This window comes from Musa acuminata, chromosome BXJ1-1, assembly GCF_036884655.1.
Source record: "Musa acuminata AAA Group cultivar baxijiao chromosome BXJ1-1, Cavendish_Baxijiao_AAA, whole genome shotgun sequence".
Taxonomy (NCBI): Eukaryota; Viridiplantae; Streptophyta; class Magnoliopsida; order Zingiberales; family Musaceae; genus Musa; species Musa acuminata.
In genome coordinates, this window is record NC_088327.1 from 13,521,045 (window position 1) to 13,546,940 (window position 25,896).

At 35.1% G+C, this 25,896-nt stretch overlaps 1 protein-coding gene across 1 annotated transcript; it reads left to right on the plus strand.

The window, feature by feature from the left end:
- Positions 1 to 20,395: 20,395 nt before the first annotated feature.
- Positions 20,396 to 23,495, plus strand: LOC135675009 (uncharacterized). The gene is made up of 3 exons (XM_065185277.1): positions 20,396 to 20,683; positions 21,067 to 21,476; positions 22,042 to 23,495. Exons 1-3 carry the CDS (start codon positions 20,624 to 20,626, stop codon positions 23,165 to 23,167), a joined length of 1,596 nt encoding a protein of 531 aa, XP_065041349.1. The 5' UTR covers positions 20,396 to 20,623; the 3' UTR covers positions 23,168 to 23,495.
- The last annotated feature ends 2,401 nt before the right edge of the window (positions 23,496 to 25,896 follow it).

Below are 25,896 nucleotides of genomic sequence, written 5' to 3' on the forward strand. Positions count from 1 at the left end.
CTTTACATATATTTATTATAATATTTTTTCTTTTGGTGGTTGTAAACTTATTTTGATTCAATAAAATTAACCTTTGAATTTTGTATAATAGTTTATACAGAATTAATATGAATCATAAGTTTATAATGATCCTATAATTAAATATTGAAGTGAAATATAGTTTTATAAACTTTTTGAGGTTATGTTTATCACTATATGCTTCTGTCTCATTAAAGAGAGATATTTTATCACCATATAAATAATATGTTAAGATATGATTGCATATATCTAATTCATGTAAAGTCTATGACCGTTTACACTCTTGAAGTGTGTATAAATGAAGTTGATAGACAATTAGATAGAAAAGTCAAGATCATCATATCTGACAAGGGTGATAAATTTTATGATATTTATGATGATCCCAATTATAATTCTTTTGCTAGATTCTTAGAAAAATAAGGTATATGATTTACTAGATGTGTTACAACAAAATATGATTGCTGAAAGATATCATTATACCTTAAAGATATGGTTAAGAACAATGATAAGTTATTCTTTTATACCCAAATCAATGTGAGAAGAAGCTCCAAGGACAACTATGTATACCTTGAATGGTGTTCCTAGTAAGTAAATTATATGACTTCTTTTAAGTTATGAAATGATAGGAAACCTAAGTTAAGATATTTACATATTTAAAATTGTCCTATGGAGATAAGGATCTTCAACTCACGTAAAAGAAAATTAGATTTAATAATTATTTTTTAATATTTTATTATCTATTCAGAAAAGTCTAAAGGGGTACATATTTTATTGCTCTAATCAAGGACAATTAAATCTGGTAACATAAGATTCCTATAAAATAGCAAATTAGTGGGAGTGAAAATCTCAAAATTTAATTTTGATATAAATAAGATAAAAGTTAATACTCTTTTATTATTCGAGAGATTGTTGTTACTCAAATCATTAAATGATTTGATAAAAGTGAACAACAAAATAACATTACTAAACTCCCACATTATATTGATATCATTATTAATGATCTTGTAGAACAACCATAATTGATAACTTTGAGAATATCTCAAAGGAGAAGGAATCATGTCATTTATGGTTATTATGTTGTATATCTACAAGAATTATATTATGATATAGGAATTAGAATAGATCCCTTATTTTTATCACGAGTCATGAAAAGTAATGATTGTGAAAAGTAATATGATGCAATTAAAGAAGAGTTAAAATCAATAACCTGATCGAGTGCGACCTGGCGTCGGAGAGGGAGAAGAAGGAGAGGCGATTGGTGGTGCGATCGTGCTGAAGTAGCAGCCACGGAAGTTACGGAGGATGGCGACGAGGGTCGACGGCGGCGGACCGCCATGTGGTGCACACCGCACGGAAGTGGACGTAGTCGGAGACGTCGACGACCAGCAGCTCCGCGATTTGCTGCAAGAGATGCGCCGGCAGCTTGGACCAGTCGACCCCTTTTGTTCGCTTCGTTTGGCAATTCATGGTGAACACATTGCTGACGGCCTTCTTCATGTTGTGATGGTCAAGGAATCTTCTCGTCGGATTAAGTATATATCTTGGTTTTGTTAGATTATGTGATCATATTTAATTAGGAAAGATATATTATAGATATGATTAGATTCTGATTATGGTTATTAACTAATAGAAAAGAAGTCCATGTTGAAGTAGGATTCCTTAGGAGATAACCTTGATGGGAGGAACTCTCCTAATAACTTATCCTAGACCCTCTGCTCTCGCCTATAAATAGACAGGACTTCTAGGGGCTAAGTGTGCATCTGAGTAACATCTCAATAATTAAGAGATTAAGGTTTTTCTCTCAATCTCCCTTTCCCCTAATCCCCTAATCCATTAATTCAGGTGGTCGATAGGAAGAGAGGAGAATGATCTAGTTCTTCTCCTCTCCGTGTGAAGGCGGTGGCCGCCCTCACGCATAATGGTGGCGGCCGCAGGAGGCACCTACGGAAGGGCAGTGGCCGCAGATGGCGGCAGCCGCTACCCCCGTGGACAGAGGGCAACAGCAGCGACCGCGCCAAGGCGGCGTCCAAGCGTAGGCGGGAACCGCAGCAACCGGGCGTAGGTAGTGGTGGCAGTCGCGCGTTGGCAACAGCCACACGTGGGCAGGAACCGCTGCAGCAGTAACTCATGGGCAAAGGCAACACTCGCAGCGACAGCGCGCGGGCAGGTTCCGCCACAGCAGCCGCGTGCTGGCAACAGCCGCGGCTAACCATGCGCGCCATCCGACGGCAACGCCGCAACAGCCGTGCGCGCCATCCGACGGCAACGCCGCAACGGCCGTGCGCGAGCAATGGCAGCGCCGCATGCAACGTCGTAGCGACCGCATGTGAGCAGCGGTAGTGCCGCACGCAGCGTTGCAGTGGCCGCGTGCGAGCAGTGGCAGCGCCGCACGCGTAGGCGACGGCGCAGATTAGGGTTTTGGCATAATTACGATTTTGACCTCGAGGCTAGGGTTTTGCAAAATTATAATTCTGCCCTTTTAAATTTCATAATTTCAGTTTATATTCTGTCAACATATTTACAATTTTACCCTCGGGTCTAATTTCTGCCAAATTATAGTTCTGCCATTCATAAATTGCATATTTTCGATTTATATCCTATAAGTATTTACAGTTTTATCATTATGAAATTAAGAAATTTAGTTTCTATTCTCAATTATAAAATTGATAAATATGATTTATTATACCTATGATTGAATTTAATCATGATTATATTTTGGTTATTTGATTAGATTTAATTTTTGATTAAAAAACTATAAATTATGGTTTACTTTATAGTTTTCTCATATGAATTATTGATTATACATGTGGTAAATAAAATCTAACTTTTGTTCTTGGATATTTATTTAGTTATTCACATGTATATATTTGAAATTATGAAATAATATTTACCTTTCACATGAAGACATGATTGATATGTTATCATGATTATCATATGAGTTTTCTTTTACTAATTAATGTTCAATAATTATTATGATTATTATTCTATTATTGAACTATTTAGCATTAATATTCAATAATTATTATGATTATTATTTTATTATTACACTACTTAGTATTAATGTTCAATAATTATTATGGTTGTTATTCTATTATTGAACTACTTAAAAAAATTTGATGAATATTATTTGTAATTAATCTCTTTAAGTTTTATCTGACTTGTAGTTACCAAAGTGATCTTGGATGATAAACTTTTGTGATATGAATTACAATAAAATGTCTTATCATTTATAGGACATTTTTCATTATATTTTATATTTTTGTATTAGTCGTGCAGCCACCAAAGTGACTTGGACCGATAATTTATTAAATACATTATGAAATTCATCCTAAATGATATTAAATAAAAATAATATTTACAATGGCAGTATTAATCAGGATAAAGAAATTTAGTGAATATTATTTATAATTTGTCTTCCTAAGTTTTATTTGACTAGTAGCTACTAAAGTAGCTTGGGATGATAGGCTTATGAGATATGAATTACAATAAAGTTCATGTCATCGGATATTTTAGATTATATTTTATCTTTTTGTATTGGTCTTGCAGCCACCAAAGTGACCTAGACCAATAATCTATAAAATACATTATGGAATTAATCCTAAATAATATTAAATAAAATAATATTCATGATGGCACATATAATTATGAGATTTAGATAATCCCAAAGGAGAATCTATTTCAAATAATAATGTGATAAGGTAGGATGATACTGTTTTGGATATTGTTATAGTTTAGGGTTGTATACCCAAAGGTAATAATACTATTCCCCAAGGATGATATCAGTCCTCTATAAGTGATCTTAAGTGAACACTAGATATATTAATATTTCACCCAAAGGTGAAATATAGATGATATCAATAGTTCATCATATTTTGAAAACTCAAAGCATTAATGCTATATTATTATTGCGGTACTTCCTTTATTGTATTTATGTAAATGTTCCTATACTTTCTGAAATAAATGGCATGAGCATATACAAGTTGTATTGAGTGAGTGAGACCTTGATCAGATTAATTGAACAAAACATAATCTTAATTACTGAAAGTTCTATGAAATAAATAATTGAGGTAACTGATCAAGAAAGGTATGAAATACTCAATTTTATGATACTTAGACTTCAGTACAATTTACAATTAGACAATGAGAATATCTAAGGATCAATTTAAATTATATGATAAGTCATTAGTTGATACCTTACTATGATAGTATTTGAGGAATTTAATATTATATCCTCAAAATAAATGATAAAATTGTAAGTTCAAAACTCATAATATTTTGAGTATTACTCAAGGAGTAGGTAACAATAAAATAAGGATGAAGTGTAAGTCCACCTGAGTTTATAATTACTATATAAACTTATAAAAGAATATATTCATATATGAAGAAGAAATATACTATAAGATTTGATTTGAAATGAAAAATATATAAATATAACCTTTATATGGTTCATATTAAATATTATAGATATTATTGATGGATTAATTTGATGCTTTATCATGTGTTACTAATAATAGATATTCATTAAAAAAAATGAAGAGGGATAAAACCAAAAGAGAATGAGAAATAATTTGTATTTATTGCTTATATCTAAAGATGATTCAATTTGATAAATCTTGAAAATCCATGTTGTGTTCTTATAATTCTAGAAATTTGAGTTCTTTACCTATATTTATTATAATATTATTTTTCTTTTGGTGGTTGTAAAGTTACTGTGATTCAATAAAATTAACCTTTGAATTATGTATAATAGTTTATACAGAATTAATATGAATCATAAGTTTATAATGATCCTATAATTAAATATTAAAGTGAAATATAGTTTTATAAACTTCTTGAGGTTATGCTTATCACTATATGCTTTTGTCTTATTAAATAGAGATATTTTATCACTATATAAATAATCTGTTGAGATATAATTATATATATCTAATTCATGTAAAGTCTATGACCGTTTATGCTCTTGAAGTGTGTATAAATGAAGTTGATAGACAATTAGATAGAAAAGTCAATATTATCATATCTGACAAGGGTGATAAATTTTATGGTATTTATGATGAACCCAATTATAATTCTTTTGCTAGATTCTTAGAAAAATAAGGTATATGATTTACCAGATGTGTTATAGCAGAATATGATTGCTGAAAGATATCATCATACCTTATAGATATGTTTAAGAGCAATGATAAGTTATTCTTTTATACCCAAATCAATGTGAGAAGAAGCTCCAAGGACAACTATGTATATCTTGAATGGTATTCCTAGTAAGTAAATTACATGACTTCTTTTAAGTTATGAAATGATAGGAAAACTAAGTTAAGATATTTACATATGTAAAATTATCCTATGGAGATAAAGATCTTCAACTTACATAAAAGAAAATTAGATTTAATAATTATTTTTTAATATTTTATTATCTATTCAGAAAAGGGTATATATTTTATTGCTCTAGTCATAGTACGAGGACAATTAAATCTGGTAACATAATATTCCTATAAAATAGCAAATTAGTGGGAGTGAAAATCTCAAAATTTAATTTTGATATAAAGGAGATACAAGTTAATACTCTTTTATTATTCGAGAGATTATTGTTATTCAAATCGTTAAATGATTTGATAAAAGTGAACAACAAAATAACATTACTAAACTCTCACATTATATTGATATCATTATTAATGGTCTTGTCGAATAACTATAATTGATAACTTTGAGAATATCTCAAAGAGGAAGGAATCATATCATTTATGGTTATTATGTTGTATATCTAAAAGAATTATATTATGATATAGGAATTAGAATAGATCCCTTATTTTTGTCACGGGTCTTGAAAAGTAATATGATACAATAAAAGAAGAGTTAAAATCAATAACCAGAATTGTCCAATAATAGTAAAAGAGTCTATTATATAAATATGATTCAAAGGACAATATCGAACGATATAATGGTTAGACTTGTGGTTAAAAGTTTTACTCATAAAGAATGCATCGACCATAATGAGATTTTTAATGAACTCGTTAAGAATCATCATGACATTAGTGATTCATTATAAGTTTCAATTATATCATAATGATATGAAATTTTTTTTTTTTTAAATCTAGCTTTATATGGGTTACTTTAAATGATTTATAAGGAAAATAAAAAAAATATAAAGTTTGGTATGCAAATTCAGGAATCCATTTATGACCTTAAACAAGCTTCAAGATAATAATATATAAAGATCTTTGATATTATTATTTTAGATTTAAGATAAATACTATTAATTAGTATTTATATTAATGGGAGCAAGTTTATTATATTAGTCTTATATATGGATAATATTTTGCCTTACCAATAGTGATCTTGATTTATTATACTAACTCAAGAAATTTATCACTAAGAATTTTAAAATGGTTGATATGAATGAAATACCTTATATTATTAATATTAAGTAATTCAAGGATAGACCTCAATGATTATAAAGATTGTCTTAGAAAAGATATATCAACCGAGTCTTGAAAATATTTTTATATACAGTTTTGTTCAGTCAATCATAAAGACAAAGTTTTAGTCAATAGTAAATGTTTTAAAATGACTTGAAAAGAATCAGATAAATAAGATATTCTTTGTATATGCGCATTGGAAGTCTATGCTAAGCGTGTGTTAGAAAAAATGTCAGTTTTTACTATTAAAATATTTGGTATATATTGAAGTTACCCAAAAGTAAAAAACACTAAAGGACTACAAAGAAAGTAATAAAATATCCGGAAGGGACAAAGGATTATATGCTCACATATATGAAATTATATCAGCTTCAAATAATGATTATTTTCATATGCTGATTGTATAAATTGCCTCGATAATAGGAAGTCCACCTTATGGTTAATATCTATATCAATTAGAGAGGTAATTTATTATTATTAATAATAGAAGTTGATTTTGTGGCATGCTTTGAGGCCACTAATCAATTTTTTTACTGCAAATTTTTTATCTCAGGACTTGGTGTAGTCAGACTTAATTCCCAAGTCGTTGAAGATATTTTATGATATTGTAGTAGTTTTCTTCTCTAAGAATGATAAGTACTATTGCATCTATATGGTATAAAGTATTTGATGGTTAGAGAAGATGAGTCTAGAAACATCTAATGTTAATTAATTACTTGAGTTCCATTGTATTGATTGTTGATCCATTCACTTAGGACTTACAGTCTAAAGTATTTTGAAAGACCATGTTGTTATGATTGGGTTTGAGTGGATACTATAACTTACGTACTTAAAGTTAATTGTTTTTGCTATCATATTCACAATTATGTATGTACATATTATGGTTAAATGTGATGACAGGATTATCTTGATAAAAGAAATTATAAGAGTCATTTTGGACTATATAAGGAAAGACTAACAGTATTATGGTACATAGAAGGAAATATGACACTAATGGCATACAACCGCTATGACTCATATTGTTAGTTAGACTTAATATAGTATTATTATTATTATTAGAATTATTGGCCTATTTTCTAAAATTCATGCGTGTGTATATAGTTTTTCCAAAAATTTTAGAATCCAATTGACTCAAATTATTTTAAATAAATTTTATTTATTTATTTTTGATTTTAAGTCTGTTTGTATCTTCCCAATTGTTGGACTAAAGTAGGATTCCTTAGGAGATAACCTTGATGGGAGGAACTCTTCTAATAACTTATCCTAAACCTTCTGCTCTCACCTATAAACAGATAGGACCTCTAGGGGCTAAGTGTGCATCTGAGTAGCATCTCAATAATTGAGAGATTAAGGTTTTTCTCTCAATCTCCCTCTCCCCTAATCCATCAATCTAGGTGGTCGGATCTAGTTCTTCTTACAGATCCTTGCAGATTGATATTTCAGATCCGAAGATGAAGCGCTTGTAGATCAGATAAGGTTTATTCTTCTGAACAACAAGAAATGTACGTATCCTAATATTGTTAAATCTAATTTATTTGATTTCAATCTTGGCATAAAGTTTTTTCGCATTACAGATAGCATGATTATAGATTTTATGCTAATAGGTTCATCACGGGTGGTTATCCATCTCCTTATCGGATTCTTTAATGTTTGGGTTGGGTATGACTGTTTCAAATAAGAAGGTTACCTCAATCTTTATTAAAGATAAGACGGTACAAAAAGATAATCGGATTTATTAACAGTACTGATAACAACAGTAGATTAAATACTATATAAAGATAATAAAAAATTATTTACATATTAATGCTATTATTTTGGACATATGTATTATCAATTTTTTTATATATAAAAATACGAAAAACACTCCAATTTTCCTTTGGATCAAAAAAGTTCGATGGAGAGGGTCACTTCTCTTTTAAAATCAAATTAGCTCTATTATTTTTTTTTCTATATTTGTATAAAAAGAATTATATACATCAAAATAATCCAATAATGCCAAAACAACATTTGGTCATAGGATAAGATAATTGTGCAGCAACACATTGATCAGTATATGAGAATATGATTTCACATGTATTCGTCAGAAATCATCCAAGAATACTGCTTGTAATCTCATCAAAATTGTCATGGCTTCACAATATCTCTTATCCAAATGACAAAAAGGATCAACATCCTCGTTGCACAAAATAAATCCAGCACCACTGATTTGATTCCCTCCTACGGAATCATCACAATTCAGTTTAAATCCTATAAAAGAAGGGGATCATCAAATCTATCATCAATTTTTTTTTGAAATAAAACTTAATTTGATTAATTTTTTTTTTTCATAAGAATATGAAAGACACTCCAAGTGTACAAAAAGAGTCCCATGGAAAGGGTCACTTCTGTTTTTTAAAAAATATAAATCTTTAGCTTATTTTCCTTTATATAATATATATATATATATATATATATATATATATATATATATATATGTACACGTGTGGTATCGAAGTGCACAGATGTACATATATATGATGATCAAAATTAGAGTATATATATATATTATAATATGTAGCATATAAGTACATATATATATTATGACATATACAAGAGTGCACGTATATGCTATGAGTTACTTTGACATAGAATTTTACCTTTTTATTATGCATATATTATGTTGTAAGATAATATTTACTAAGACAGTCATAAGATGTGGTGTTTACTGTTAAATTTCCTAGGTATATAATTTTAAAATATTATATACATAATATAATGCATGCTCACCTAGATAAATCTATAAGTCTATACTCATTGAGTGTAGATATGGATGATGACTTATGTATATTTATATATATATAAATTTTAGATATATTATGTATTTTTTTTTTATTTAGTTAGATATAATAATTATAGACAAATGTCAAAATCACTTTGTATTAGAGAAATCCTACCATTTTTTATAAAGTTAACATGTTTTATCTTTAAGATTATCTATTTTTCTACTACACTTCTATTAATAATAATAATTAAACTGAAATGTGATATTGTATGTTGGGTATGTGTGAAACTACAAATAAGATATTGCAAATATAACTCTTGCAAACCTTAGTCGAAGGTAATATATATTTTAATCTTTATTAAAGATAAAGGATTAGGGAAATGTAGGTATAGTTAAAAGCAAAATTGATGGTAATAATAATTTAAATATTTTATAAAAAAAATTTACTTTTGTAATAGTGTTAACATTTTAGACTAGTTAATTATTAGTTTTATTTATGACTCGATGCTGCTACAAATTTCCAACACAAAAACAACTGTGAAATAGAAAATAACAAAACAAAAAACAAATATTCAAGAAATATAAATTATTATTTTTATCTTTTATTATATATGAATGAAATGACTCTCATATATATTAAGAAATAAATCAAATAGTTAAAAAATAATTTAAATATAGATAACCTAAATAATTAAATAAAACGAATGATAAATTCTTTAAAAAATCTCAAGTTTTTACTTTCTCTTATGGGGAGCCTCTTATTTTTTTAACCTTCATCCTTTTGATCTTGAGCATCTCAAACCTCAGTTTTACTTATCGCCTTCACTCTATTGTGGCTATCCTATTGTGTTATGCTGTGATCCACTTCCACCACTAAAGTGTCTCGATCTAAAGTACTCATTATCGTCATTATCACCACTAAAGTGAATGTTCGCTGTTCGATTACGTGGTCCTATTTAATTAAGTAAGATATATTATAGATATAATTTGATTCTGATTATGATTATTGGTTAATAGAAAAGAAGTCCATATTAAAGTAGGATTCCTTAGGAGATAACCTTGATGGGAGAAACTCTCCTAATAACTTATCTTAGACTCTTGCTCTTGCCTATAAATAGACAAGACCTCTAGGGGCTAAGTGAGCATCTGAGTAGCATCTTAGTAATTGAGGGATTAAGGTTTTTCTCTCAATCTCCCTCTCCCCTAATCCCCTAATCCATCAATTTAGGTGGTCTCGTGAAAAGATAGGAAGAGAGGAGAAGGATCTTGTAGATCAGATAATGTTTATTCTTCTGAACAACAAGAAAGGTATACATCGTAATATTGTTAGATCCAATTTATTTGATTTCAATCTTGGCATAAAAGTTTTTTCGCATTACAGATAACATGATTATAGATTTTATGCTAACAATTGGTACCAGAGCCAAGTTTTTGAGATCAAATATATTAGATCTATTATTTTTGTTTACAATGCCTGAATGATTCGTCAGATATTATTGATCTGTTTTTTCTATATGATTTGCTCTATTACTGATTATGAGCAATGTATAATTTTATGTTTAATCGATGAATTTACTGTTTACTATCATCAATGTTATTGAGATGATCATCTCTATTGATCGTTGTCAACAAAAGGTCGTGTACCACCTCGCAACCACGCATCACGGTCGTGCGCGGGCAACGGTATGCTTGCGAGCGGTGGTGAGCACCACGGGCATCCTGCACCGCCTGTGAACGCAGTGCCCTCGGAAGGCAGCGGCTGCACCCCATGTGAAGGCGGCGGTCGCCCTCACGCATAATGGTGGCGCCCGCAGAAGACGCCTGATGAAGGGCGGTGGCCGTAGATGGCGGCAGCCACTGCCCTTGTGGACAGAGGGCAGCGACAGCGGCCGCGCCAAGGCGGCAGCCGCACGCAAGTAGTGGCAGCGGTCACGCGCGGGTATAAGCGACACAGGTAGCACTGCGGCGTGGCAACTGCACGGTGGCGGCGGCTGCGCGTGTGTAGGCCGTGCATAGGCGACGGCCACGCGCGGGCAGGAACCACTGCAGCGGTCGCTCGTGTGCAAAGGTAGCCCCGCGCAAGCAGCGGGCAGCGTCGCATGTAGCGCCGCAGCGGACGCGCGCTGGCAACAACCGCGACCAGACCTTCAGCGCCACATGGAGTGCCACAGCAACCGCGCGCGAGCGTGAGCAACGACAGCGGCAGCGCCGCACGCCTAGGCAACGGCGGCAAGGCAGTTTTTGCATAATTATGATTTTGACCTCGAGGCTAGGGTTTTGTAAAATTATAGTTCTGCCTTTTGAAAATTTCATAATTCCAGCTTATGTTTTGTCTAACATATTTACAATTTTACCCTTGGGTCTAATTTCTACCAAATTACAGTTCTACCATTAATAAATTATATATTTTTGATTTATATCCTATCAAATATTTATAGTTTTATCTTTATAAAATTGAGAAATTTAGTCTATATTCTCAATTATAAAATTGATAAATATAATTTATTATAATTATGATTGAATTTAATCATGATTATATTTTGGTTATTTGATTGGATTTAATTTTTGATTAAAAAAATATAAATTATGATTTACTTTATAGTTTTCTCATATGAATTATTGATTATACATGTCATAAATAAAATCTAATTATTGTTCTTGATATTTATTTAGTTATTCATATGCATATATTTGAAATTATAAAATAATATTTACCTTTCACATGAAGCCATGATTTATATGTTATCATGATTATCATATGAGTTTTCTTTTGTTGATTAATATTCAATAATTATTATGATTATTATTTTATTATTAAATTGCTTAGCATTAATGTTCAATAATTATTATTGTTGTTATTTTATTGTTGAACTACTTAGCATTAATGCTCAATAATTATTATGGTTGTTATTCTATTATTGAACTGCTTAGCATAAATTAAAAAAATTTGATGAATATTATTTGTAATTCGTCTCCTTAAGTTTTATGGGACTTGTAGCTGTCAAAGTGGCCTTGGATGATAAACTTTTGTGATATGAATTACAATAAAAGTCTTATCATTTATAGGATATTTTAGATTGTATTTTATATTTTTGTATTGGTCCTACAGCTACTAAAGTGACCTGGATCGATAATTTATAAAATATATTACGAAATTAGTCCTAAATGATATTAAATAAAAATAATATTCACAATGGCAGTATGAATCAGGATAAAGAAATTTAGTAAATATTATTTATAATTTATCTTTCTAAGTTTTATCTGACCGGTAGCTACCAAAGTAGCCTAGGATGATAGGCTTATGTGATATAAATTACAATAAAGTTCATGTCATTTATGGGATATTTTAGATTGTATTTTATCTTTTTGTATTGGTCTTGTTGTCACCAAAGTGACTTGGACCAATAATCTATAAAATACATTATGGAATTCATCCTAAATGATATTAAATAAAATAATATTCACGATAACACATATAATTATGAGATTTAGATAATTCCAAAAGAGAATCTATTTTAAATAATTATATGATGGGGTAGGATGATACTATTTTGGATATTATTGTAGTTTAGGTTTGTATACCCAAGGTAACAACACTATCCCACAAGGATGGTATCAGTCCTCCATAAGTGATCTTGAGTGAACAATAAAATAAAATTACTAAACTCCCATATTATATTGATATCAATTAATGGTCTTGTAGAACAACCATAATTGATAACTTTGAGAATATATCAAAGGAGAAGGAATCATGTCATTTATGGTTATTATGTTGTATATCTACAAGAATTATATTATGATATAGGAATCAGAATGGATCCCTTATTGTTGTCATTGGTCATGAAAAGTAATAATTCTGAAATGTAATATGATGCAATAAAGATGTAATAAAAAAAGAGTTAAAATCAATAACCAGAATGGTGTCTGATAAATTTATCGAATTGTCCAATAATAGTAAAAGAGTCTATTATATAAATGTGACTCAAAGGATAATATCGAACGATATAATGGTTAGACTTGTGGTTAAAAGTTTTACTCATAAAGAATGTATCGATCATAACGAGATTTTTAATGAACTCGTTAAGAATCATCATGACATTAGTGATTCATTATGAGCTTGAGTTATATCATAATGATATAAAAATATTTTTAAAAAATCTAGCTTTATATGGGTTATTTTAAATGATTTACAAAGAAAATGAAAGAAATATAAAGTTTGGTATGCAAATTCAGGAATCCATTTATTACCTTAAACAAGCTTCAAGATAATGATATATAAAGGTTCTTGATATCATTATTTCATATTTAAGATAAATACTATTAATCAGTTTTTATATCAGTGGAAGCAAGTTTATTATATTAGTCTTATATATGGATAATATTTTGCCTTACCAATAATGATCTTGATTTATTATACTAAATCAAGAAATTTGTCACTAAGAATTTTTAAGATGGTTGATATGAATGAGACATCTTATATTATTAACATTGAGTAATTCAATGATAGACCTCAATGATTATGAAGATTGTCTTAAGAAAGGATATATCAATCGAGTCTTGAAAATATTTTAATATACAGCTTTGTTAAGTCAATCATAAAAGCAAAGTTATAGTCAATAGTAAATATTTTAAAATGACTTGGAAAAGAATCAGATAAATAAGATATTCTTTGTATATGTGCAGTTGGAAGTCTATGCTCAAGCTTGTGTTAGAAAAGATATGAGTTTTTATAGTTAAAATGTTGAGTATATATTGGAGTTACCCAAAAATAAAAACATTAAAGGACTACAGAGAAAGTATTAAGATATCTAGAAGGAACAAAGGATTATATGCTCGTATGTATGAAATTATATCAGCTTAAAATAATGAAATTTTTCAGATGCTGATTATATAAATTGCCTTGATAATAGGAAGTCCACCTTACGGTTAATATCTATGTCAATTAGAGGGGTAATTTATTATTATTAATAATAGAAGTTGATTTTGTGGTATGCTTTAAGGCCACTAATAAAAATTTTTACTGTAAAATTTTTATCTAAGGACTTGGTGTAGTCAGACTCAATTATCAAGTCGTTAAAGATATTTTATGACATTGCAGTAGTTTTCTTCTCTAAGAATGATAAGTACTATTACACCTATATGCATTATGGTATAAAGTACTTGATAGTTAGAGAAGATGAGTCCAGAAACATCTAATGTCAATTAATTACTTGAATTCCACTGTATTGATTACTAATCCATTCATTTAGGACTTACAGTCTAAAGTATTTTGAAAGAACATATTCTTATTATTGGGTTTGTGAGCAACCCATAAAGGATATGGTGATGCATGTTTGAGTGGATAGTATAATTGACATTTTACTTACGTACTTAAAGTTATTTGTTCCTGCTATCCTGTTCACAATTATGTATGTACATATTATGGTTGAATGTGATGATAAGATTATCTTGACAAGACAAATTATAGGGGTCATTTTGGACTGCATTAGGAAATACTAACAGTATTGTGGTACATAGAAGAAAATATGACACTAATGCCATACAACCGCTATAACTTATATTGTTAGTTAGACTTAATGTAGTATTATTATTATTATTGGACTTATTGGCCTATTTTCTAAAATTCACGCGTGTGTATATAGTTTTTCTAAAATTTCATAATCTAATTTAGTCAAATTATTTTTTAAATAAATTTTATTTATTTAATTTTGATTTTAAATCCTTTTATATTTTACTAATTAATGGGCCAAGTGGGAGAATGTTAGATTATGTGACCCTATTTAATTAAGTAAGATATATTATTAGATATGATTGGATTCTGATTATGGTTATTGACTAATAGAAAAGAAGTCTATATTAAAGTAGGATTCCTTAGGAGATAACCTTGATGAGATGAACTCTCCTAACAACTTATCTGCTCTCGCCTATAAATGTTGGGAAATCATTGGGGGGCGACATCATATGCGCAGCGGAAGAACAAGAAAACAAAATCCCCGATTCCCAAAAAGATGTTCGTCGTCGTGCGAAGATTGGTGCGCAAAAAATCCGCAAAACACAAAACTGCGTATAGAGATTGTGTTACCTAGAGAGATCGTATATTCCTGTTTCCTTGCAGATCCTTAGGAGAGGGTGAAGGAGGTCAAGCGTCCTCCTCTCTAGCGGTGATCCACGACGCTCCTCAAAACTCCAGGCCTACTCTGAGGTGGAGAGGGAGAGGAGAATAGGAAAGGCAAGCAAAGACTCTAGCCTATGAGGCTGTGAATCCCTCCTATTTATAGAGATCCCGTGTCAAACCCTAATGGGTCCTTCCCTAGTGGGTATTGGATCTGCATCCAATAAGACAAGGGCTCCGTCGGATATCTCATATCCGAACCTCTACTCATCGCAATGCCTACCATATGTGTGTGACCCTCTAGGCCCAATATCGGGCTGGCCGTGAGTCATACCTGTCAGAACTCCTTCTAACTCAGTGAATTATTATCTCTGTAATAATTCACTCGACTCATCGACTACGGACGTACTAGGCCACTACGTCGTAGTCCCCAAACGATACAGGGGAATCCAATCCATTAGACATGTCTGTCCTCAGTTACCATGTACCTATAGTCCCTCATCCATCTAATATCCCAGAGACCGTATATCGAGCATGGTGCTGTCAGACCCATACGGTTTCTACTCGAGTCTCGCTCTAATCGGATTCTCCCGGAGAACTCTTTCTCTCTCAACCCGAATGACCCTGGCCAGGGATTTGTCTGAGCAAGAACACATGGGATATTCCTCTCATGACGCGGAGAGTGGATGATCCTCTATCGACACTCAATAGCCCTCGTAAGGTCGACTACCACTCCCAATGACCAACTGTACTAGATCTGGGGACAGTCAAACCTATAAGTCCGGTATCAAAGAGTGGAGCACTCATACAGGACATCCTTGGTGTCTCAAGTCTAAGGACCAGATACACCACTAGGACTACGGAATCGCTGTCTGACAATAAGGCATCATCAACCATCCAGCATTCCGTAAGCGGATCAATCAGTGAACTCATTCTCCAATGAGCACCTGTACTGTATCCCTAGTGTCCCTACACGAGCAGCTATGAGACCAGCTGCATCCATCATATGGATGGGTATACAGCACACCAGTCTATCTGGTTATCACGATGTCCCTCTCGAGTAACCTATGATCGGGATTATTTAGGATATGTGTTTAAAGGTGAATCGATCTCATTATCGTGATCTCATCACGATCCGATTCCCATTTCACAAATCCAAGGACATCACAATATATATGCATTTATGCAATAGTTATAAAGTGATATACGCCAAAATATAATAAGCAAAAAGATTCTGTATCAAGTCACACGTGCCATCACTCACGTGATTGGCTTGCTGGGCACCTATGACTAGCAATAAATAGACAGGACCTCGGCTAAGTGGGCATCTGAGTAGCATCTCAGCAATTGAGAGATTAAGGTTTTTCTCTCAATCTCCCTCTCCCCTAATCCCCTAATCCATCAATCTAGGTGGTCCTCCTTGTAGATCCTTGCAGATTAATATTTTAGATCCGAAGATGAAACGCTTGTAGATTAGAGCTTGTAGATCAGATAAGGTTTATTCTTCTGAACAACAAGAAAGGTATGCATCGTAATATTGTTAGATCCAATTTATTTGATTTCAATCTTGGCATAAAAGTTTTTCCACATTATAAATAGCATGATTACAGATTTTATGCTAACATTGGCAGCATGGGAGAGGATGAGGAATGGCTCCTGTCTCCTCTTAATGCACTAGCCTACCCTTGCCCATTTACGATCGTAGCATCACACTTGTGTCCTCTGCTAGCATCATCATATTCATCTTCTGCTTTCTGTAGAGCGGTAACCTGATTAGTGGCATGTCATGCATGAGGCCCTCTAGCACCAAGTTTTGTTCATAGTATATCACAAATTCTTTGGTAGTGGTATGGCCGAGGATGATAAGGAGCCTAGTGAGGGATCACAAGATCTAAGACTTTGGGTCCTCTCCTAGAAGCCCTTGGGCAAGAAGCACCAAGGATCATCAATTTCGCTATTGAAGCCAAAGAATGTTGTGTTGGCATCATGCTCATGGGGTTGTTTCACCGACCATAAAAATTATTGTGAGCTCACTTCCAAGCCCATGGTTAACTCGTATACTAGCACCTAGGTGATTGCTCCGACGGAAGTAGTAGAGGGGCCTCGTGAATGGATATGGATCAGTCCTAATATATATTATTTAATTTTTTTTCAATCCATATCAATGTAAAACTAATCATGATATCCACCTCTCACACATGAATAGTTTTCTATAATTTTAAAATAATCTCATGTTAATTAAATAGTATGGTTTTAAATATTGTTTTGAGTCACTATCCTCACATGAATAATGAGAATTTTATATTGGTCTTATTTAAAGTGATAATAATTAAAAGAAAAACTTCTAAGCATTCATTTTTTTAAATTGATCTAAGGGATTTTGAGCTTGGATCACGATAATTATTATTTCACTATAATATTAATTATTAGATTATTTGATTTTATTTAATTAGGTAAGATATATTATATATCTGATTATATTTTAAATATCATTATCGATCAATAGAAAAAAAAATACAATTATGATATGATTCCTTAATAGAAAATCTCCTAATTACTTATCTTAGATCATCTACGCATAGTATCTTTTAGGAAATCAATACATGACAATAATTATAAACTTTTTTAATCTTTCTTTAGTCCATATTTCGAAAAGAGGTAAAGATAAGTCTAATTTTCTTTATATATCGATATCACTCTAATCTTCGGATTAGATGATGGTATGCTTATTGATCATATAACGAATGTGCTTACAAATTAAATAATTTTTTTGAATGGTATCGAAATATATTTTATATCTAAACTTTAATTTATGATTATCTAATTTTAATTCTTCACATTAATTTTTTTTACATATGATTATAATTTTTATATTTATATTAATCACTCTTAGTAGACAACGTTAGATCTCATCATATATGACTCAACGAATCTTCTATGCAATGAGAATATAGATATTGAACAGGATATTGGTGGGACGTGACAAGGTAAGTTTTAGAATGTTTGATGGAGAAGAAGAGACAATTACTACTGTTCAGCAATTAGACTGACGAGTGACTGCAACTCCTCGAGAAAGATGTTGATTTCCTCATGGGATCTCTATCTCTCTCTCTCTCTCTCTGTCTCTCTCTCTCTCTCTCACATTGTTGCTAGTTCTGCATCTACCGGGTTGGTGGAGTCGTTTGATCCCTACCAAACAGCTTGTGATCATTTCTTATTTCTTTAATATATATATATATATATATATATATATATATATGTTTTTAATAAAAATAAGAAAAATCATAGGTTCACCAACTGGTCAATTACTTCCTCACACCCAATCTAGAGGGAGAAGAAAGATGGGGAGAGAGGACTCTCGACGCACCACTGTCTGTGTGGTACGATAGCTCACGTGAGAAGCGCACAGAAGTCGTCCGCCATGTCCTCTCGTCTCCCACTCTGATCACCTCTCAGAGTAAAAGAAGAAAGAGACAAGGATGGGCTCAGCATGCCAGCATCCTCGAAAGTCAAAGTCCTACTGCTCCCAGAAATGATTCGTGCAAGTAAGCTTCGATCATCCGAATCCAAACGTCAGGGGACGGCATCTAATTGGAGGACACAGAAGACCAGGGATGGGTATGTGGGAGAAAGTCCTCACTGCCGGGGAAGGTAAGGCACGGCCATTATTGCCACCTTTGCGTTCAGTGTAGCTGCCTAAGAAGAGGAGGAAGGCCCCAATGGGTCCAATGGGCGCTCTAACCAAGGATTTGGTGACGGTAGGGTTCCCTTCCATGCATGGTTGGGTGGGCAGGTTACATGTCCTCATGCGCCTCCTCTCTTTGTTTTGTTGGAGAAGGTGGAGTCTCTCTCTACATGGAGCCATACATAGTCCTCATTAAATGAGGCCAACTCACTCAGTGTCCAATGAATGGAAGTGGCAGCTCCTCCTTCCTCGGCAAGAAGACTGGGTTTCACACGTTGGATACTTAGCCATTAGCTAATTCCTTTAAGCTTAGTTTTAGGATGTAGATGAACAGTAACATACATTACATGAGTTAGAGCCCACCAAATGTAATGATTTTGATTTAGCCCTGTGGGTGATTTATAGATATTTTACAAAGGTAATAATACATCAATCATATGATTATGATTTATATTGGAGTGTTCTATTATTAATTTCAACTTAAGTTTTTTGGATTAATAGTTTCGATTCAACAAAATTAATAGATAAATTATCTTATCAAAATTTATATTTATTTATTTATTGATAAAAAAGAATTATACTTTAATAATCATATTAGCGACACTAAATGATTCGAAAACTCATATAAAATAGGTTATAAGTGTGGATATCATTGATAGAGTATGGTTAACATACATAAAATTAGATACTAATATAATCTAAAAGTTTAAATTATTAATTTTTGGATGAAAGCTAATGCATATATTCTTCCATCTTTATTCTTATATATTTTTACATGAAATAAAAATATTTTCTTCACATATATTTATATGATCACTAATAATACAACGATTCTAATCAACCAAATCTGTAAAATATTCCTCTTATCATTCTCTTATTCTCACATTTCGACAAATCTTTGGACAATATTAGTTTTTAATTTCCCACACAAGTCTTTTCATGCCTGAATTTTTTGACCCTACGAGAATCTAAAAATGATCATCAATCCCTTGTCAATTTCTTTCATGGATGAAAAAAATATAATATTGGAATATGAGGAATTTGCTAATTTACGCCATCAACCCTCGCGCGGTATAATCAAACCAATCCCCATACCATTAAAGACCCGAGGTGGGGCCCGCCTGCTTCCTGCCCAAGCTGGCCGAAGAGTGTGACCTGGTGTTATACCTATCACGACCATGTCACCACCACCCTGCTATGGAGCCGGTGACGTACTTATGGTGACTGTGTCCCCAGAGAGAGAGAGAGAGAGATATATATATATATATATATATATATATATATATATATATATATATATATATATATATCTTTTTCTTTTCTGTGTCAGCTTTTGTTTTTGTTCCATAGATTTCTTGCTGCTATAAATCCCTCTCTCGAGTTCGGCGGGGGAAGACAGAGGTCATAATTTGCCAGCGAGGAGGGTGAGGGCTCGAAGCTTGGTTTGAAAGGCAGAGAGAGAGAGAGAGAGAGAGAGAGAGGTGGTGGCGTTGTTTTCCTCTATTTCTTCGATTTGAGGTGCCATTTGAGGCTTCCGAGCTCAGACGAGGGAAAGGTGAGGCCTTTAGTGGGTTTTGGCGGTGTTTGAGTCGCCTAGAGTTTGGGGGAGGAAAGTTGATGCGCTGGGGATAATGGCGACCTCGTCTTCTCTGGCCGGGGAGAAGACGCGCTGGTGGCTGAGCAACAGGAAGGTAAAGACCTCATGGTGGTGGCCGTGCTCTCCTTTCAAGCGTCTTCTCTGTTCGATTTCCTTCGACGAGGGGCAATGCATTTATTGCTCTGTTTTGCATTGGTTTCGCTTCCCTGCTGGTCTTTGTCCATGTTTCCATCTCTGATGTAAGTTTCTCTTGGAAGAAAAAGGACTAAAGGAAAACGAGAACTGAAGAGTTCATGGCCCTTGCTTTCTCTTCTTCTCTCATTAGAACCCTCGTAGATTCTCCTACATTTCTAGCCCGTGTCTTGTGGTCTTCATATCAGAATCAGTTTTCTGTTTTCGGTTCCTCGTGCTCTGTTTCCGGAGCCATTTTGCTGAAGGATCCATGCGTCAAGATCTAATCTTTCCCACGCTGCGCAGCTCGTCCGCAAGTACCTCCGGGACGCCCGCTCTCTCGTCGCCACGCGGGAGCTGCCCAAGGTCTCCACCGCCGTGGGTCTCCTCGACGCCGCCCTCGTGGTCTCCCCGCTCCACGAGGCCGCGCTAGAGCTCAAGGCCCGCTCCCTCCTCTTCCTCCGCCGCTTCCGGGAAGTGGCGGACATGCTCCAAGATTACATCCCGAGCTGCAAGATGGCCGCCGCCGCCGCCGACAACGACTCCTCCACTTCCCTCGGCTCCGCGGTCTCCGCCCCCCTCAACCGTGAGCTGCTCTCTCCGGGCGGCGAGGGGTCCGGCGGCGGCCTCTTCTTTCGCTGCTTCTCCGTCTCGGATCTCAAGCGCAAGTTTTTGGCGGGCCTTTCGAAGAGCTCCGGCGACGAAGGCCATTGGAGGTACGTTTACCGCAATGATGAGATGCACTAAAAACCTCAAACATCCCATAAAGTAATTGGTTTGTAGTTTCAGAGAGTTGTGGAGTCATCTTTCCCAAGTAATGCATTTGTCTCTTTCCCTTGAAAGAAAGAAATTAGACCATAACCCTCTTCTTTCCATGTTTCTTTGGTTCTTGATTCAAGAGTCATGGGGTTCTTGGCCCTCAAAAACAAGAAGCACTGCAACCATAGTCCTTCAGCCATTATTGCTGTTGTTTAGGTCAACTTTCCATAATTTCTCTCTCTCTCTCTCTCTCTCCCTTTTCTTTCGTTACTCTGATGGAGTCTTTGAGACTGCTTCCATTGGTTGCAGCTGAATGCGACCCAACCCCTTTCCTCGAAGTTTCAAGCAATGGAAGGCAAAAGGATCTTTAAATGAAGCAGGACGTCTCTTTACGTTTCCTCGAACAACTTTGTCTCTTTCTTTACCATAGGCATTCGACTTCGGTTTGTTTTTGCTGCTCCATTCAATAGGGTCACCAGCCTGTGAACTTACCTCGCTGTTACGTTGTGTTCTTGGTCTCAGGTACCTCGTCCTCGGCCACGCTTGTTGCCGGCTCGGGCTGCTGGAGGACGCCATGGTGCTCCTCCAGGCCGGCCGCCGCCTCGCTGCCGCCGCCTCCCGACGCCGGTCCGTCTGTTGGTCGGACGACAGCTTCGTCTCCTCCACCGCCTCTACCGGAGGGAACGGCGCTGCTCCGATGCCTACCGAGTTGGAATCCGCCTCCCAGCTCCTTTCGCACATCAAGCTCCTTCTCCGCCGGACCACCGCCGCCGTGGCCGCGCTGGACGCCGGCGTTCCGGCGGAAGCCAGCCGTCTGTTCTCCAAGGTCCTCGACGGCCGGCGGGGCGTCCCCGCCGCGTTCGCCGCTGGCTGTTTCGTCGGCCGCGCCTCTGCCCACCGCGCTGCCGGCCGCCTCGCCGAGGCCATAGCCGACTGCAACCGCGCGCTCGCCGTTGAGCCCTTCTGCGTCCCGGCCCTTCGCGCCCGGGCCGACCTCCTCGAGGCCGTCGGCGCGCTCCCCGACAGCCTCAGCGACCTCGACCACCTGAAGCTCCTCTACGACTCCATCCTCCGCGACGGCAAGCTTCCGGGCCCACCGTGGCGTCCCCACCACGGCGTCCGGTACCGCGACATCCCCGTCGAGCACCGGGCGCTCGCCGCGCGAATTCAGCAGCTGCGGTGCCAAGTCGCGGCCGCGGGGGGCTGCATCGACGTGGACTACCACTCATTGATCGGAGTCCGTCACGGCTGCACGAGGTCGGAGTTGGAGCGTGCGTACTTGCTTCTGTCGTTGAGACATAAGCCGGAGAAGGCGACGGCGTTCGTGGCCCGGTTGGAGTTCGCGGATGATCACCGGGATCCGGACGGCGTGAGGGATCAGGCGAAGATGTCGGCCATGGTATTATACCGGATGCTGCAGAAAGGGTACTCGAGGATTAAGGCGACGGTGATGAACGAGGAGAAGGTGGCTGTGGCAGTGGCGGCTGCAGCTCAAGTTGCAGCATCAATTCCCACGGTGGCGGGTGGTGGGTCAGAGGTGCCAAATAAGGCGGCCGTGGCTGCGGCGGGGGTGTTCCAAAGGCGGTTTTGCCGCGACACGGCGGAGGCGGGAAGCATGCATTGCCATGGAGCAATTCCGGTGAAGTGAGTCGATGAAGAGTAGAAGTTGATTTGTACAGTGTTTTGGAACTTAGAGAGCAAATTTTGAACGATGATAGGTTGTTGTTATGTTCGTAATGTGTTGTTTAGGAGTCAAGACAGTGGGAAACCTCATCCAAACACATGAAAGCTCAATGGTCAAATCCTTGACTTGCCTATCACGGGATCATACTTTTTGATTGGCAAGGGATCGTCGGACATCACAGTGTGCACAGTCCACTGTGTCGAACAAGCAACACACTGTGGTGATTCTTGCACTGAGTATTTTAAGATGTCTGCCAGCTGTCGATGGACGTGGAAGACCAGTGGAAAGGTCAGTATTGCTGACTTCACTTGATTAAAGTCTAACGGAGCTTGGGAGATTCTCCATGCATGTTTGGGAAGCATCTCTTACGTACCCATTGATAGCTTACAGTCCCTATATAATACATTGATTTGACACATGAAAGCTGCTAATAAGATACAATAACAGCAGCAATAATAATAATAATAATAATAATAATAATTGATCTTAAACCCGATATCATACTACTACAACTTTGTATAATATAATATAATATTTTTTGGTTTTATGGAACTGTCTGATTACTTTTATGATCCATTCGAAGGAAATCTCGTATGAACATATGGAAGTCTCCTTTCTACGAATGCTGCGTGCGAAATACATTAAAGAAAACTTCCAACAAGTAAGAACGCAGTCCCACCACCAGTATTTTTCAAGGTGAGACAGATCACAAGGTTAGGCATGTCGTTTGGCCGATCCAAATGCCCATTGAATAATAGTTCATATATCTATCACTCTGGCTATACATGCATATGACTTCTCCTCTTTACAGGTGACATAGCGACTGCATTATTGTAATCTCATGACAGGGAAGAACATCTTCCGATCACCAAAACGCCAAGCTCAGAATGAAGTGGGAAGGATCACAACTTGTCCAACACCAGTGACTCGGTCATAGATCTGATGCTTTGGGGGGAACGTAGGTGCAGTTGGAACTATCGGGGACAAGAATAGAATAGAACAAATGAGTCGGGATGATGATGGGATGCATGTGGGAGCGTGAAAGCATATGAATCTTGAGATTAATTTAGGCGCTAACAGAGAGAACGTAAAGGACTAAAAGTGGACATTGTGAGGGTTTCTTTTACTTGGGGGAGTGCAATTTGGGAGGTGTCGATGGGTGAGGGGTGCACATGAGGGGAAGTGTACTTAATTAAAGCTCGGATCTGTATTTGAATTCTAATAACTCTATTGGCTCTGTGTCATGGTTTCATGGTCAACCAAATCCTACTAACTTTAGTGGCTTCCTAGCAGCAGTTTTGGTGCTTTTATTGACTATGATTTATAGTCGATAAGATCCTAATGCAAATAGGGCTGGTGACCGGGATTGAGTCAAAGGCCCAAGTTGTATCTATGGTGAGATTATAATATGGATGCTTAAATATTAGTAAATAAAATCTTAATCCGTAAGATTTATAACTAAACTTTAGTTGATTGTGGTGTATCTGATTCTTGTAATATTTTTTATATTTAAAATGAATAGATTTATTATGAAAGATCGATAATTTATTCATGTGAGGTACAATATATTTATACACTAGAGGGCAATAATATTACCTTCGATTTTATGCATCTATTAAGATAATTGATTCTCATATCCTAGGAATAAAAGGTTGTCACTAATCCTCTATTAGAATTCTCTATTAATTGGTCTTATATCATAAAATATTATTTTTATTACTGACTTTTGTACTATATATATTATTTTTTAGATTTTTCTTATATCTAAAAAAATAGTTTAGTTTGGGGGTAGTATAATCGATCTACTCACTAATGTCACGGTTGATAATTTTATTCTTATATTTTTCTGAAGATAACAACTAATTTAATTGATAAAAACTTTGATTATAGATAACAATATTGTGAAATTGGATCTCGTATTCATCACTTATTATTAAAAAAAGAAAAGATAATAAAATTTATGGAGGCCAATTCGTCCTATTCAGATATTCACGATCAAGAGGTACTGAATTCTCGTTCGGATAGGTCCTGAAAGGAGAAGGAAGGCCGGAATACCAACAGACGTCTGTCTCCAACATACATCTATCTATTCTCTAATTCACTCGATCCATTTTGGGAACATCCGGTGCCAAAGTCACTGAATGGGTAAGTCGCCGATCTGAACTATATAATGTACTTTATCTATAGGGTTATTGGTACTGGTGGGTATTTTATCATAGCTTTTTATCAATCTACCCTTGTGTGTATATAACAGATACTTTAATTAAGATATTGGCCAGTTTCAAAATGCATGGCATGCTTGATGTGGGATTTAGGGTTGATGAGATAGGCTTCTCCATCATCAACCAAGAAACACTGTGGTGGTTTGGGTAATGGTGTCTGCTGTAATCATTCTATTAAGTCAAGAATGTTGTTCATCAGTCTTTCCCACCAAATCCTATCCATCTCATGAACTAGAACTAGAAACACATCATCCAACCACCCCCTATCTGAATCACATTGGTAAAGCAGTCTCATCTCTCTTGAATCTATTTCATCGCATCAACTTTCCTTCTCATCAATTTCTCATTTCTAGTTTGAAAAATGACCATAAAAAAAGAGTGGATGGACTATTCACCAAAAGGCATGTAAAGATCAAACTGATGAAAGAATGAATTAGGTAGATTTATGGTTGACATTTTTGTACCTCACGA

What these genes read in the sequence shown, in the direction of transcription:
- LOC135675009 (XM_065185277.1), top strand. Translation starts at nt 20,624, where the DNA reads ATGGCGACCTCGTCTTCTCTGGCCGGGGAGAAGACGCGCTGGTGGCTG. An exon ending in GGTGGCTGAGCAACAGGAAG is followed by an intron (nt 20,684 to 21,066) that starts GTAAAGACCTCA and finishes CACGCTGCGCAG; the next exon opens with CTCGTCCGCAAGTACCTCCG. An exon ending in GGCGACGAAGGCCATTGGAG is followed by an intron (nt 21,477 to 22,041) that starts GTACGTTTACCG and finishes TCTTGGTCTCAG; the next exon opens with GTACCTCGTCCTCGGCCACG.